We start from the raw sequence: 15274 nt of genomic DNA on the forward strand, positions 1-15274 counted from the left end.
GGGAACTGGGTGTCATCTGCCTTTCTATCTGCATGACCAAAAAGGTTATATAATCAGATTGTCAGGTCTGAAAGACATTCTTGGCAAATCGAAAGTTAGAGAAACAGAAGTGAGGAGGCATGGAGATGCAGGAGATCGCAATAGAGCCGGAGAGAAAGAAAGAAGATGAAAGTGCAGCAAGTGAGTCGGTGCTGGAGGTCAAAACTAAAGGTAAACAATAAATTTAAATCAGATTATAACAAATGTTTAAGTGAAACAATTGCATGTCAAATAGGTTGCATTTTGAAAAAAAAGTCAAATGGTATGAGGAAAAAATGACATGTTCATAGTGAGATGTTTTATTCTGTGCTGTTAATATTTTAATTTAGAATATGCTGATTATTTGGAGGTAAACTTGAGATGTTTCATGTCTCTTGTTAAACATTGTATCTGTGTCTATTTTTGTCTTTAGAGGAAGCAGAACCAGACCACTATTCCAAACTGTTAAGTCCATCTGAGAATGTCTATTCAGAAACTTATTATAGTGGAGCTCCAGTTAAAACAAAAGCAGGTACACTTTTATTTAAAATGTATATTTGTCCTCTGTGTGATGTACAGCGGAAACGCCCTAAAACAATCGTGTATCCGCACACTTCTGAGCCTGCCTGTCTTTGTGAAAACCTTAAGAGCTGCCTCTTGCTTTCTTACTAATAAACCACTTCATCATAATTTCCCAAACACTGATTTTCAAGTTTCATCAATAGGTCTCCACCCTGCTGAATAACTGCAGTACATTATTATTATTATTATTATTATTAGTAGTAGTAGTATATTAGATTTCATAAGTTCAGCCAAAAATGAAAAGAAGAAAGCAGAAGCAAAACTATTGCATGATTTCATCACATTACCAATTGTAGGAATCCTAAACTAAACATCACTTTAACATGTTCATTATAGTTATAATGTCTAATGATGTTTGATTCTTAGAAATGCTCAAGAAGGACAAAGTGTAAACTGTATTCACCGTTAAGTTTTTTTCTTTCTACATCCTCTATTTTAGTGTTTTTTTTTAAAATGTATGTTTTTGCATTTCTCCGGTAACTGATACTCTGCATTCAAACAAAAGTTCAGTTTGTAGAAAACAGGGCTGAAACTATTATTTTTGCTGTTGAATAATTTTTTCAATTAATTGATTAATTGTTTGTTCTATATGAAATGTTTTGGTTGATCCAAACAAGAGCCGAGTACATTTGGTGTTCTGACACAGAAAATGAAGAAAAAGTGCAAATATTCCACATTTTAGAGGCTGAAATAATTTTTCATATCAACAATATCAATATCAACAGTAGTACTTGTTGCAGTTGACACTATTAAAAATTTTCCTAAAAGTAAATAGACTGGCAGGAAGCTGTATGTCTATCTTGCCTTTATTTTTATCTTATTATTCAGGGTCATAAACCTGTTTTGCTTTCTGCACTTAGTTACGCATCCTTTTGTGGTTTATGTTTGGTTTTATTGCGCCAATTCAAAATGAAAGAAAAATAGAAAACGAGGACTTGCCAAAATAACACAACAGTGAAAACAACTTCTTATTGCTCATTAACACACAAAAAAAGCCATTAATGCACCCTGAAGCTACTGCATCATGAGTTATACTTTTTTTTGTTACTTAGAAATTTGTTTTCTTGTTAAAAGAATTAAAAAGTGGAGCTAAGAGTCTTACCATTTAAAGTGTCTTGTGTAAGAACTTGTTTGATTCCCTCTGTCAACACAATATGCTGCACTATAATCTCATATTAACAGACCAATGTTTTAAATCTGTATTAGTGTAGCTAGACCGTATTTTCTGTCTCAGAGTTTGACACAAATATTGATCTGAAGGGACCTCGAGAAAGAAATCTAATCTGTTATTTATGATTAGAAAGTCTACCATCTCTGTCTACGTCCTGTTTTGTGTTTCACTCTCACACACACACACACACACACACACACACACACACACACACACACACACACACACACACACACACACACACACACACACACACACACACACACACACACACACACACACACACACACACACACACATTCTTTAAAGAGAGAGACTTAAAGAGATATCAAGTTTTGGGGCACTCAAGGACAAACTATTCACTGTGCTCTCTGAATAATTTAGGTTGCTATGGTGATAATACAAGTATGTGTGTGTGTGCGTGTTTATGTGTTTGGGGTGGGGCGACTACACTGCTGCAGGCAGTCAGGACAGGAAGACGGAGGTCAAATTCAACAAGCTTCCTCACAAATAACAGGACATATTCCGCCATGTATATTAAATTCTGCCGCAGTTATGGGGAAGATAAAAAAGATGAAGCCAGGGAAAACTTGCCATCTAAGTTATCTGTTGAACTGGAGGGGGAGAAAGGTAAGCAGCTGTGGCAGTCTTGCAGCCTGTGTTGTGCTCATTAACATCCTGTTGATGTCTTCCTCCTTAAGGACAACAGACTGACGGAAACAACCGTCGGTACCGTGCTGCATGTTTGTTCCTCACAATATTCTGCCTCGTCCTTCTGCTGGTCATCATCATCCTCAGTGTGAAACGTAAGTATGCGCAGCCATGAGTCTAGATTCATGTCAGAGCTGTAACAACAAACCACTGCTGAGCTGGATTATGTTTGTACGAACAAAGCAGATTTTGGAAAATATCAGCTCTCACTGGCAGATCAGAACCTGTAGATAATCACATTGCTTTTTACCCAATTTTTTAACATAATACTGGAATACAGGATGTGGCCAATTGCACTGCTGCAGCGTTTGGGCATTATTCTCTTCCTCCATACTCCTCCCACTGTGCTCTCATTTCTAGTCCAAACTGGATCCTCAGCCTGCGCAGAGAAAAAGGACTCTGCAGAAGCTGACAGTCCTTCGATTGCTGAAACATGCAGCTTCCAGCAGTGCCAGACCAACTTCCCAAACGCTCAATCCCGACGTGAGTGTGATGCCAGGTTGAAAAATGCAGTGTAGAAAACCTTGTTTAAGCCCAAAAAAAAACCATTTCTGTCCAAGAAAAATATATAATGCTCACCAAATAATCACCATGTTTTAGATGATAGTTGTGCTTTCAAAGCAGCTCAAATGTTTTTTTTTAAACAGGCCTCAGAGGAAGTTGCTTAATTTAAGGAACTGGATAAATTATATTCTATTTAGACCAAGATTCAGCTGAGCTTAATCAGCCTTATCATTTCATCTTAGACTATTTTAGTTTCCTGATTGACTGCACAAGGACACAAGCTCTGCGTGCACTAAACTACAAAAACAAATAGAAGCAAAATATGTGTCAAATTAAATGAGTTAAAAACAAGATCATGAAACTAATCAATTGCGTTTGAACAATAGCTTTTTTTTTCATCCACATTTGAGTGTTTTCATCGCTTCCTTTTTGTCTTTTCTGTACTGGGTTTCTCTTTGCTTCCAGATCATGGCTGCAAGCAGTGTGCTGATGGGTGGCTGACTTTTGGCCACTCATGTTTTTACCTGTCCACCTTCAGGCTGAGCTGGGACGAGAGCCAGCAGAACTGCACCTCTAGAGGGGGGTCTCTGGCTGTTATCACCAGTCGGCCAGTTCAGGTGGATCTGATATCACTTAAACTCTGATGCCACTTGTTTCCTTCCTTCCTTACCTGTGTTGTCTAGCCATGCATGCAACATTGATAGTTGGCACTGTGTATTTGTGTAACTGGCAATGGGGCTCTCTCTTCTAGGATTTTCTGAGTAAGGAAGGGAAATTGAAATACTGGATCGGTCTGAGACACAAAGGCGCCACATGGAAATGGGTTGACAACACTGTGCTGCGAGAGAGGTGATTACTCTACAAGCCTGAATTACTGAAATGATCAATTGTTTGATTAATTCCGTGGATTATCTCAGCGTGGGACTTCTGGGATGTACCGCATCACTGTTACCCTTTGCAGTCTCGTCCTGTTGGCTTTTTTCTTTTTGATATTTGGCCATTCATATTTAGTAGTTTATCTGTGATGTTAATGAGTATGCATGTTTTAAATGCGTGACCCACACATTTGAGAGAAAAGAAGAGACATGTATCAAAGTAATTTATACACTCAGGTGCCACCTTACATATATATACAGTCTATTGCAATACAACAGATCAGCAATGCCCTGAAGTCTACTTACAGGATGTTCACATGTCCACTTGGAGTGTTGTTCTGGAATCCAGTATATTTAGAAGTTTTTCTAATGTTCCTCCCCCTTTCCTGTATGAAAATGAGAAGGACAAAAACATATAATCGAAACTCTCAGTATAATAGAGTCCAGTACAACACCACCTTAAACTATGACCTCATTAGTGAACATATCATTTTCCAGCAATGTCAATCAGTTTTATATATAGTTAATGTTTTATTAGAGCTGCTGTATTGAATTGCGTGAGATTGGATTGTACAGGTTTGCCTAATAAAGTGTACATATATTACAAAGGAAGAAAAAATAATGCTCTTTACAAAAATAATCACATTACCCTGCAACCACAGTGTAATCATCAACACTCTTTCATTTTGTTTGCAGTTATTGGTCAGAAGTTCCACAACAAGGCGACTGCGGGATCCTCAGCAATGGAATCTCCCCTGAGAGGAACTGGATGAAAGCCACCTGTGATGCTTACACCTACTTCATCTGTCAACTGCAGCTGCAGCTCTGATGGCATTTCTGTGAATAATGAGCAAATCAACATTCTGTCAACAAACATTAGCTCCTCAATAACATGAAAAATCTTTTGTTTCCACGTAACACTTTAATCTGCCTTATCCAACAAAGAAATCATTTTATAATCAACACTGGAAGAGCTGTTCAGGTCGATTTTTGCAAGTTATTTTCTTGCAGGAGTTTGTAGCATATTAAAATTTTTAACATTTCACTGTTTTGCTTATACCCACTTTATATCTGAATCTTATATACTGTATGATTTCATGTCCTGCTGTCTGTCTGTTTCACAAATGAAGGCCAGTAAGTTTGTCTCAAAAGCGTTTTATTCTCATATAAAACTACTCATGCAAATACAGAATACTTTCAATGTCTATGTTTTACTTTATTTTAGCTTAGCATATATTACTGCTACATGTCTTTTAGACTGCTATAAAAATAGCAAACTCTTTTCTATCGCATAATACTGGAATAATTGCACCGTCAACTATACAAAGAATCTGCCACAGTTGAGCCCTCTTTTTGCAAGTTCATTGAAACTCATGGGCACTTTACATCTTCCTCTTATGTCCAGGACTCTTAAGTGAATGGAAGGCTTCAGGAAATCCACTTCAGGGTCAGGCAGGATCTCCCGCTAAACATATTTAATGTCCTGGTCCTCCTCTGGCTCCTCCTGCTCCATCTTCAAACTTAAAGCGCTGTGACGAATCATCTCCCACCCTGACAGTGCTCTCCTGTTGTTGAACCCTCCTCTGTTTTTAGGCCTGAGCTTTGGGGTTTCCTTTATTGTGTCAGACTTCTCCATTCCTTCATTTTCCTTTTCCTCCTCCATAGAGAAGGCTTTGATGTAACGTCGCATCTTCTGCATCATTGAGTCATTTCTGTCCTCAACCCTGCAGAAATAATCAGTAAACCAGGAGTCACAAATGATTCAAGACAAAAGCTGTTACATGGTAAAATATTATTTACATTTACATATGTTACACGGTAATGAGCTGTGATTAAATTTTTTTTGGGGGGGTCCACATCTGTTCTAATCATATTTTGTGTTTATGCTTAAAGAAACAGTTAAACATTCAGTGAAATGCTTCTTTGTTAACAGAAAGATACAAATTTGCTCACTGACCACAATCGTAGTAGTTTTTGACAGACCTCAGCCACAAGTAATATTTTGTTTTCGTAAGATGCACCACTTTCACTCCATTACTGATACAATGCCATTGTTATTACTCCTCCCACAACTACACATATGGACTATGTCAAATTTAAAGGGAAGTTTGACATTTTTGAAAAATACACTTGTTCAATTTGGTGCTGGTATGCAGGCAAGCTTTTTCTCTGTATGCTAACCGAGGCTACAAGCTGCTGGCTGCAGTTCCATATTTCCAGTAAAAGTGGAATCAATCTCCTCATTTTACAACATTTCTAAATTTTGTTGTTGTCTGCATGAGGAGGAAGTGTGGTGGTAGCAGCATAGTGTTATCAGGAGAATAAGAGTTGTGGTGTTTACTCAAAGCACAACATGACTTGTGGCTGAAGTGGAGGACTTAGGCTGTGGTCAGTGGACACATTTCCTCCTTGTGTGATTATTTTAGTAAAAAATAAAGACTCTGCTTCAGTACATTTTTGCTGTGTTTGGGTGGATCTTCAACCTTTAAAGTCTTTGTTTTTGTTCCTGGCATTGCTGTACTCTCTTACCTGAGATACCAGTGCTCCTTCAGGCCGTAGTTTAGCCCACATACCCCCAGCCGTGGCCACAGGCAGCGGGGAAGCCTCCTCTCCAGCATCAGAGTTGTGGCCACCACCTGCACAACAACATCACAGCTGTAACCATGACACAGCAACACTTACTGCATGCTGATGAGGCAATTGTGTACAAGTGTGTAACGGTGTATTAGTATGTGACCTGAGTCCTCCAGAGCTCGTCTCTCTCCTGGGCCACCCTCCAGTGTGTGTCACTCATCATGGCGATGAGCAGATTCAGCAGAAGGATGTAGGAGACCACAGAGAAGATGCAGTGCAGCACATGGACGATGGGGGGTGTAGTGAAGGTGTGGTCCACTGGCAAGTCAATGAGGCCCACACTGAGCTCAAATTGGGAGAAGAGGGTGATGGGGAAGGAGCGATATGCAGGGATGGAGTCTGGCTCCTGGGTCATATACACCATCCACAGGGCTGAGAGGAAAAATTAAGAAAAACGTAACGTGTATAAAGGAGCAGAAAATTCTCCTATTTTGAAGGAATTTCTTGTTAAAGCTTTGTGAGGGGTTAAAGAGATGTTTGTACACACTGCCAAAAATATACTCACAGGTGGAAAAACCAATGAGCACAATGAAACTGAGCCACATAAACTTGGTCAGGTCTCCAAATATAATCTAGGGGGAAATGAGACGTAGGTTAGGTCAATCTGAAAACACAAATAGGTGAAGCTCAAAAACCAAAACAACAAATCAACACATCTGCTTGAAGACATATGGGCACAGGTGTGTGAGAGGAACAAACTCCTCTTTCTCTGTTCCTCATGAGCTCCTACAGTATGCAGCCCAGACCGAGCTATCACCTACCTTCTGTATCATGATGACGTAGGGGCCGAGCATTTCGAAACCTCGGGCGAAGAACATGACGTTGCACCAGCCGAGGACCAAACACACTGCCATCACTTCGGCCTCCCCCTGCACTCCGCAGGCTCTGAACACACACAGCAGCACCACCAGGCACGCATAGCCGATCCTGGTCAAAACAATGCAAACAGCAGCAGAAAGGTTGGATGGTATTTCCAGACAGAGCGCCTTATTTCACTGCACAGAAGTGTGTGTACTAACAGGATGACATGGAAGGGGCCTCCCAGTGCTGTCTGGCCAAAGTAGCGCTTCGCTCCCACCCTCAGTATATCAGGGATCTGTTGGAGGAGGGGATACAGCAGGATGTGTCAGTGTAAAACTAGCATACAACATTTATTAAGACAGAATATTTCAAATATTGACCTCCAGCAAGAGGATGAGAAAAGCTCCCAGGACGCTGATGACCTCTCCCGCCAGCCGCAGATTGTCCTCATATGTCACATAACTCTCCTGAGGCAGGCAAATGGGGGAATAAAGTTTGTATTGATATTAAAAGCTTCTTATCATTAAACTGTGTGTCCTATGAAGGCGTGCAGCTTGACATTTGTACAATGTAGTAAGAACAAGTAAAGAGTTACAGCTCCTTTTGCACGGTTTAAGAGTTGAGATCATCATAACAATGATATTTATTTAAGAGCAGAACCCTGCATAAACAATTGTCTACTTTTAATCTGAAAAGCTTCTTGTCTGTCCAGGGGTGAAGAAGTACTGATATCTTTGACTAAAAGTGGCACATTATTTACAAATACTGCCATACAACAAAACTACTGCATTCATATGTAAAATATTTGAAAAGTCAAAAACCCTCTATTGAAAAAACCCTGACAAGTATACGTTGTGTACTCAGAAATATACATAGAATTAAAGAAAGAAAACAGCACAAAAGAGAAAGAAAACAAAATAAAAGTACACATATGTCAGAATGTCCCCTGTTAGCAATATACTGTGACACTATTTAGATCATAATTATTACTTTATTTACATCTGAGAAGTACTTTATTGTAGCTCCAGCACTGACATGCTGTCGGACCATGAGTTGATCTTGTAGTTGCTTTATATACTTTTGAGTAGTTTAATCTATAATAATGCACCACTTAAATACATTTTAAAATTTCACTTGCAAATTTTGAATCTGAAAAGTAGCTTTTAAATGAAGCGTTCAAGAAAAAAGGAATAAATGTGGTGGAGTAAAAAGTACAGCAGTAAATATTGAGGTCTGTTTATGGTCCAGCATATACAGTATGTTATAACCTCACACAATTTTACATGGTCAGACTGTAATGACACATTTATGCCATGATTTTATACCTATAACCTACATTGAGCGCCTTCTGTACTCGGATGGTTTTGTCCATGTCTGACTGTGTGTAGTTCTCCGGAGCATCCTTTAGAGGGCGAAACACACAACATAGTGTGAATGTCCCGATGTACAGGAGGTACAGCAACAGCAGCAGCCTGACACAAGAAGAAGGGGGACAAAACACACTGTAAAACAAGACTGGACAAGTGTACAGTTCATTTTAATTTAGACGAAAAAAACGTCGCTACCTGAAGTAGTGTTTTCCATACAGGTTCCATTTCAGACTGACCAGCTGCCTCACAGGAGTCACCTCCAGGATCCCTCTCGCCTGCAGAAAAAAAATAGTTTTTATTTCCGGTCAGCTGTGATATTTCCCTTAAAGAGCTCCCCAAACATGCACAATACTCTGCTTGGAGCAACAATGTCTGTCTGATATGTTTTTTCCACAAAATAAAGTTCAATTAAGTCGTTTAACTACTTATAATTTCATTTATACCTTCATCCTTATTAAAAATCCCAGAATCTCAATGAATATGTATACATTTTATTTTAGAAATGTAACTGCAGGACTCAAGATGTCTCATGCTTCACTCTCAGGTCCATTGTCAGGGTATGTTCACTGAAGGCTTCAAGTTTTCACATTACATTCTTCTAGGTTGAATATTGGACCATAATTGGTTTTCAAACAACTTGTGATGTCAAAAAGGTAGGTGCACCCCTTAAAATCAGATTTTTAATGAGCACAGAGAAACATTCCCTTTTCTCTCTCTCATCATTCTCCCCAGTGAAACGTAATCATTTAACTGTTGGAACAAAAGGAAAAACTGATTTTATTTAATGGAGGGGGACTTTAAATAACATGTAGATCTTGTCTTGTACCTCTCTCTGGTGGCTGCTCACAATGAGCTCCAGCACTGACATGCTGTCGGCCCATGAGTCGATCTCCGTAAGGTCGTACAGGTGAGAGCTCAAAGGCCCCAGACTCCACTGGACAATACGTCGTTTGTTCACCAGGTGCTGAAAAGCCTGAGAGAGGCAGACGGGAATCGCAGCAGTGAAGATGGGAAAATGGGATTAGTGAAATAATCTGCTCTACCTTTCATGTTGGATGTTCACCATTTGAGTCCTCCCATGCTCTGCTCACCACAATGTTTCCCTCTTTGGCAGCCAGTTTAAAAGGTGTAAGGCCTCGGTAGTTGGGCACCATGTCGAGTGGCAGTGACTGGTCCAGCTCTGCATCGCGTGCCATAATCAGGTCAATCGCCTGGCACGCAATCGTCTTGTTGGGCTGCAGAACCAAAATGTGAAGCAGTGTGTTGCCTACAGAGAATACAAGGAGTGTGTAGACAAGCGACGTGTGAGAAGAGAAAACAAGGATATTAATTATTCATAACCAACAGATACACAAATGTACATGGCTGGATTAACCTCTTGAGGCGCCCCAGGGGAGGCACACAGACATCAATCAGTACTCCACAGTTTTAATGATTAGATAATTCATTAATCAGGTAATTGACAAGAAATGAATCACAATTTGGTGATTGATGAATTGTTATTTTAAGAAAGAATTTCACATATCCACTGGTACTCTTCTCCAATTGGAAGATTTGCTACATTTATAGTAAACTCAATTTAGTTTTTGACAAAAAACAGGAACTTGAAAACTATATATTTTATTCATCTATTATATATTTTTTGTACTGAACAACCAGCTGAAGTTGAGGATAATTGTTAGTTGAGCCTTTCAGTAGTCTAGTGCCCACTTCGCTTGGTTATAAAAAAAATAGTACTGTATCTTCTCTCACTCAAGGGTCCACATTTCATACCTCGGTAATCCTGGACCCTGGTACTGGCCCCTGCGTCGATCAACATGGAGATAATGTCCTCGTTCCCAGCACATGTAGCAAAAGAGAGGATGTGCTCACCTGTTAAACAAATGTATATGTCAAAAAACAAGTTTGTTTGTGCGTCCCATTGCACAACCCATTGTGCACAAAACCATATATTAAAGCAGATACTTTTATCAAAAATATTTTTTGTTCACACACACATTAGGACCTGACCGCCCCACACATTTCACTATAAAATCACTTGTGCTGATTTACCACAGTATAGAAGTCCTCCTATCCTCTTCCTAAAATACAGGCCGGTGACTCGCGGTGTTGTTACATCAGCACCACGACTGATGAGATGATGAACCAGATTGATGTTCTGATTCACCACAGTGATGTGGAGCGGAGTAACACCTGAAGCAGAGCAGAGCGAGAAAGTCTACATCAGTCCACTGTGAATTAACTGGTTTCAACGTAAAGCAATTGCCAATCTCTAACCCCAGCTGTTCAAACAACAAGTATGCATCAGGTTCGGTTCTACAAGTGGATGAAGAAGCTCTGTCTTAGAAGTCACTGCAGTTAACTGTTGTCTGTCATTGATTGTTAGATGGTTTTGTAAATGATCCACTGTGTAGATGAATGACCTATATGAAGAGAAAAAAGATTGATGACATGATTTGACAAATAAAAAGTTGAGTAAAAGCTGCTTTGTGTACAGGTTTGATACTTCACTGTGTGGGTTTTGTCAATTGATGCTTTTACTTTTTGTCAGTTACATCGAAACCCTCACAGGTCTTGCTAATTACTTGAATTAGTGTCCTGTAACAAGCTGTCATATCTGACACTGTCTACAATGCAGGCGTATCTCTTCATTATTTTTAATTGAAGACATAAAAAGAACAGCTTTACCTGTTTAGACTCACACATACAATGACTTTTAGGCTGCATGGTATGTGTTTGTGTCTGTGTGTGTAAGTGTATGAGAGTTTATGCATGTAAACCTTGGAAAAGCTCAGAGGTCATGGGCTCGTTGATGAGTTCAGGAGCTCCGTCCATCAGAGCCACAGCAGCATCCAGGTTGTCGCTCATCACAGCAACATGAAGAGCTGTCTCTCCGAGGGCTCCTGAATGAGAGCGTTACAACTTCACAGTTTACAAAAGACATATATGAATAACAACACAGGAAGGTGTAAATTCACCCTCAAGGCTTACCTCTCTCAAAGATGTTGGTGGATGCACAGCTTAGCAGTTTCTTGATGCACCCAGCGCTGTTCTTTTTAGCCGCATAGAAGAGGGGAATGTCATTTATGCTGAGGGAAGAAAGACAGAAACAAAACATCACATGTAGTGTCATTATACTTGCAAATGAATAATTTAGACATAATCTTATTCATTGTTGACAGCAGTGGAAAGTGGTATCAGATATGACTTTATTACTTTTTTGTGTGGAACAGAAATGTTTCATCCAACATCTCGTTCCATCCTTTTTTGTTTTGAAGGCGAAACCTCAGCTGGGTCCACCAATGGTTGAGCTCGCTCGGAGCAGATCTGGCCAGAGACGGAGACATTGGTACCTGATGTTCGACTGGAAGAATGAAAAGGAGAGTTAGGATAATTTTCAACGACATAGAAAGAGAAAAGAACAAAAATTAATGATTGATTAAATGAAAACAAAATAAAATATAGTGATGTCTTCAAAAGCTGGACAGACATATATCATTATTTAGGCCTTGAAAATTTATTATTTTTGGTATTCATTTATACTTTTTTCAAAAAGAAAGGTGGTAAACCATGAGCCAAAAAAAAGATCTTACCTTTAAACAAGAAAAGTGTCGCTCCTCAACTTTGGCTGATACTCACTCATAACACTCAAAATTAGAAAAAGCACCCATAAAATGTCCATGAGGAGGAGTGAAATCCCTGTGCAATCCATATTATATATGCCCGAGCCACGAGGGAGGAGACATGTGGAGGGATTACAAATGAATGGGTGGAGAGGGAGGATGGGTGCGCAGCGCACAGGTAAGACAGAGAGAGTGAGGCTGTAATGAGCAGGCAGACTTTCACCCTCTGTTCAGAAATGCCACAGAGAAAGTTGTGCTTTAAGTTTCAACCTATGGTTGAACAGGGACTCCTTTATCATGCTGATCTGAAATTATTGGCTCGATTCGGTCACCTTAAAAGTGAAGTGGTCTGGTCCCTAATCCCAGTATATCTCTCTGCTACCACCATTCCTCCTACTACCACCAAAACCTGCATGGCCACTATAACAATTCTGCAACATCATGACAGTCAACACATTGCAGCCATTGTTTAAAGCGAACTGTTAAGAAAACCTGTTTGGAAATTGCAAGCATGTATGTCTGAACACAGGTGTATAATTTCAACCACATATTAAGGCATGATGGTGTAGTTTTATATTATTTTCCGTTGCTCTGTAAATGGGCCAATTTCTCCAAGTGAAACTGGGATTATTTGTTGAGTAAAAATGGAGATGATGTAGGATTTTCAAGTATGTTGATTCTTGTGCACAAAAACAAAACATGACTAGTTTCATTCACAGTGATTTAACATGTTGAGCACCATTCGTGTGTCAACAGAAATGATCACACATACGGTAATTGCCGCATTAGGAAGACCATAATGATCATTTAGGGGTTGGCAACGTCATGTCATAAAGGCAATGTCACTTTTCTTCTGAAGGCGTAAAAACAAAGCTGGTGGTACATTTTCTTTTCTGAACTTTAAATTTTTTTAAGAGATAAAGTATCCACCCGACAAGAAGCTACAGACTCCATGTCCAAACAGCTGAAATATTTGCAAACTGCTGAATCAGTCAACTTCTGTAACACTTCTGGTCACCACGGCCATCGTGTACAAGTATTTTTCCGCACCATTTATAGGTCATGACTAACAGACCAGCCGGCCGCAGGATAAACAGGGTTTAGGAATACTCTATAGGAGGCCCTAGTAATGGTTGCAGATGTGGCTGACATTTAGTATTGTGGAGATAATAGCTGTTTACCAGACGGGGAGCACCATCTTTAAGCAGTGTCATAAAGACCAGTGGTTTCCACACTGTTAATGTCTTTATAAGGAAACAATAACACCATAAAAACATGATTTTGTGGGTTTTGTGTTCACTTGTTTCTGGACATACGTAACAACACCATATCAATGTGAGTTGGGATGCCACAGAAAACAGTTATTACAGACAGTTAACAGATGCTCTTATTCAGAATGACTTAACCCAACATTGCTTAATGATCATTATTTAAGCTGTATAATACGGGTAATTGCAAACTTCAATGAGCTCTAACTGCTTCTTAATCTCTAAAATTGTATTATTCTTAATGTTTTATTTTAGATTATCTTTAAACACCTTTGAATTGAAACTAAAATTAAAGCAATATCTTTATTCCTTCATCCCTGACAGCACTGTGATAACAAATAGAAAATTCCACATCTTGTGAGTGAATCTCATCATTCTCTTTAATTCGGCAGGAGTTCATTTCAGTGGCGAAGAAGTATTCATATCATTTAATTCAGAAAAACTTGGCAGGTAAGTACAGTCTCTAGATACCTAAACAGAACTTCGCCTGATGATTTATTTTCTCTGCCACTTTACACTTCTCATTTTGACAAAACCTATTAATCTTCAAAAACAGTGTTTCTTAACCCTGGGAACCCGCTGCCCTGCATGTTATAGATGTTTCCCTGCTCCAACACACCTGATTCAATGAGCTGGTTGTTATCAGACACAGTTTGTATACTGCTGGGCAGTATAATTTGTAACAATGAATTATATTTGATAAGTTTGTTTTCAATGTAAAAATCCCATTCTGCAAAATATCTCTAAGTGATAGCTGCCAAAAAATGCAGTGGAATAAAAGGACAGTATTTTACTCTGTGATGTAGTGCATTATAATTAGCAAAACATTTTAAATATCTCAGATGAGTCTGCATGATTACATCATTATCTGGACTTCAGAATAAAGTTTGTTGGTGAAAATGACCTTGCAGTTTGACATTGGGACAATGTGTGGACCAGTCATTGCACTGCAGTGTGACAGTGGCAGCCGGATCACACTGGCAGAATAGTGTTGAGGTTTGTGTACAGGGTCCTGCTATCAGTCCAGATCTGCTCTGATATCAGCAGAAGTGGGACATGTGGGAAACCAGTGTCTGTTCTTGGGTTGCTGCTGATCCAAGCAGATCTCAAACTGTGATTTTACACAAACCTGCTGATCTGTGAAACATAAAGTACGAGGAGTTCACTCTTTAACAGCGTGAAGGTGATATTAGAACATCAAGGTGAATATTCATGTTGTAGGTGTGCTAAAGTTTATATATTTCTCATGCATGATGTTTCTCCATATCGGAAATATCTATAGAAATGTTAGTTGACAGATGACCTTACATGAGTTTATGATTTGAACCTATGAACCAGTTTATTAAACACTGCACCATAAACCGCTGGTATCTCTGTTGGGTGCCATCCTGAACCACTCCGTCCATTTGTTGTGTTTGATCTGGCCACATTAGATTAATCAATTATAAACCAATATGGAATTTCAAATGATTCAAGACTGTCTTGCTGCTAAACTAAACACAAGTTGTGCTGATATGGTCCAATGACCAAAATGTTCGCTTTTCTGGGGTTGGCCATCACTTTGGTCAAGTTTCAGTTTCATTTGGTTTTACACAGATCAAATTTGAACCCTCCCAAAAATCAATCCTGAATCAGACACAATACTCACATCTTTATGAATCAGAGTTGAAATATGACTGAACAACAAAATAATGTAATGTTTAATGTTAAATCAAAT

The 15274-nt window shown here is 39.2% G+C and overlaps 2 protein-coding genes across 5 annotated transcripts; one reads left to right on the forward strand and one right to left on the reverse strand.

Moving 5' to 3' along the window:
* Positions 1-93: 93 nt before the first annotated feature.
* On the forward strand, positions 94-5066 carry LOC138619346 (C-type lectin domain family 9 member A). Of its 2 annotated transcripts, XM_069695721.1 has the most exons (7): positions 94-210; positions 452-550; positions 2473-2577; positions 2843-2965; positions 3452-3603; positions 3738-3835; positions 4558-5066. In XM_069695721.1, the coding sequence occupies exons 1-7, from the start codon at positions 120-122 to the stop codon at positions 4688-4690; spliced, it is 801 nt and encodes a 266-aa protein (XP_069551822.1). In that variant the 5' UTR covers positions 94-119; the 3' UTR covers positions 4691-5066. The 2 variants fall into 2 exon arrangements, with proteins under 2 accessions (XP_069551822.1, XP_069551821.1); XM_069695720.1 differs by lacking the exons at positions 94-210; positions 452-550 and adding an exon at positions 2202-2401.
* On the reverse strand, positions 4893-15199 carry trpv6 (transient receptor potential cation channel, subfamily V, member 6). Of its 3 annotated transcripts, XM_069695713.1 has the most exons (17): positions 12260-15199; positions 11883-12030; positions 11658-11755; positions 11447-11569; positions 10719-10859; positions 10440-10538; positions 9758-9933; positions 9493-9639; positions 8862-8941; positions 8633-8768; positions 7677-7763; positions 7515-7591; positions 7257-7422; positions 7001-7067; positions 6599-6867; positions 6391-6497; positions 4893-5585 (listed from the first exon to the last, which is right to left on the reverse strand). In XM_069695713.1, the coding sequence occupies exons 2-17, from the start codon at positions 12011-12013 to the stop codon at positions 5327-5329; spliced, it is 2163 nt and encodes a 720-aa protein (XP_069551814.1). In that variant the 5' UTR covers positions 12014-12030; positions 12260-15199; the 3' UTR covers positions 4893-5326. The 3 variants fall into 3 exon arrangements, with proteins under 3 accessions (XP_069551814.1, XP_069551812.1, XP_069551813.1); XM_069695711.1 differs by having other exon boundaries at positions 11883-15199; XM_069695712.1 differs by having other exon boundaries at positions 8633-8698; positions 9730-9933; positions 11883-15199.
* Between the last annotated feature and the right edge of the window lie 75 nt (positions 15200-15274).

Source organism: Brachyistius frenatus, unplaced genomic scaffold (assembly GCF_029030835.1).
Source record: "Brachyistius frenatus isolate BFR_SWC_R1_liver_20210118 unplaced genomic scaffold, ASM2903083v1 Contig_20, whole genome shotgun sequence".
NCBI lineage: Eukaryota > Metazoa > Chordata > Actinopteri > Embiotocidae > Brachyistius > Brachyistius frenatus.

What these genes read in the sequence shown, in the direction of transcription:
- LOC138619346 (XM_069695721.1), top strand. Translation starts at nt 120, where the DNA reads ATGGAGATGCAGGAGATCGCAATAGAGCCGGAGAGAAAGAAAGAAGAT. An exon ending in TCCAGTTAAAACAAAAGCAG is followed by an intron (nt 551 to 2,472) that starts GTACACTTTTAT and finishes TTCCTCCTTAAG; the next exon opens with GACAACAGACTGACGGAAAC. An exon ending in CATCATCCTCAGTGTGAAAC is followed by an intron (nt 2,578 to 2,842) that starts GTAAGTATGCGC and finishes TCTCATTTCTAG; the next exon opens with TCCAAACTGGATCCTCAGCC.
- trpv6 (XM_069695711.1), bottom strand. Translation starts at nt 12,073, where the DNA reads ATGTCGTTGAAAATTATCCTAACTCTCCTTTTCATTCTTCCAGTCGAA. An exon ending in CCAAAGAGGGAAACATTGTG is followed by an intron (nt 9,640 to 9,757) that starts GTGAGCAGAGCA and finishes TGCCTCTCTCAG; the next exon opens with GCTTTTCAGCACCTGGTGAA. An exon ending in AAGGAGCACTGGTATCTCAG is followed by an intron (nt 5,586 to 6,390) that starts GTAAGAGAGTAC and finishes TTATTTCTGCAG; the next exon opens with GGTTGAGGACAGAAATGACT.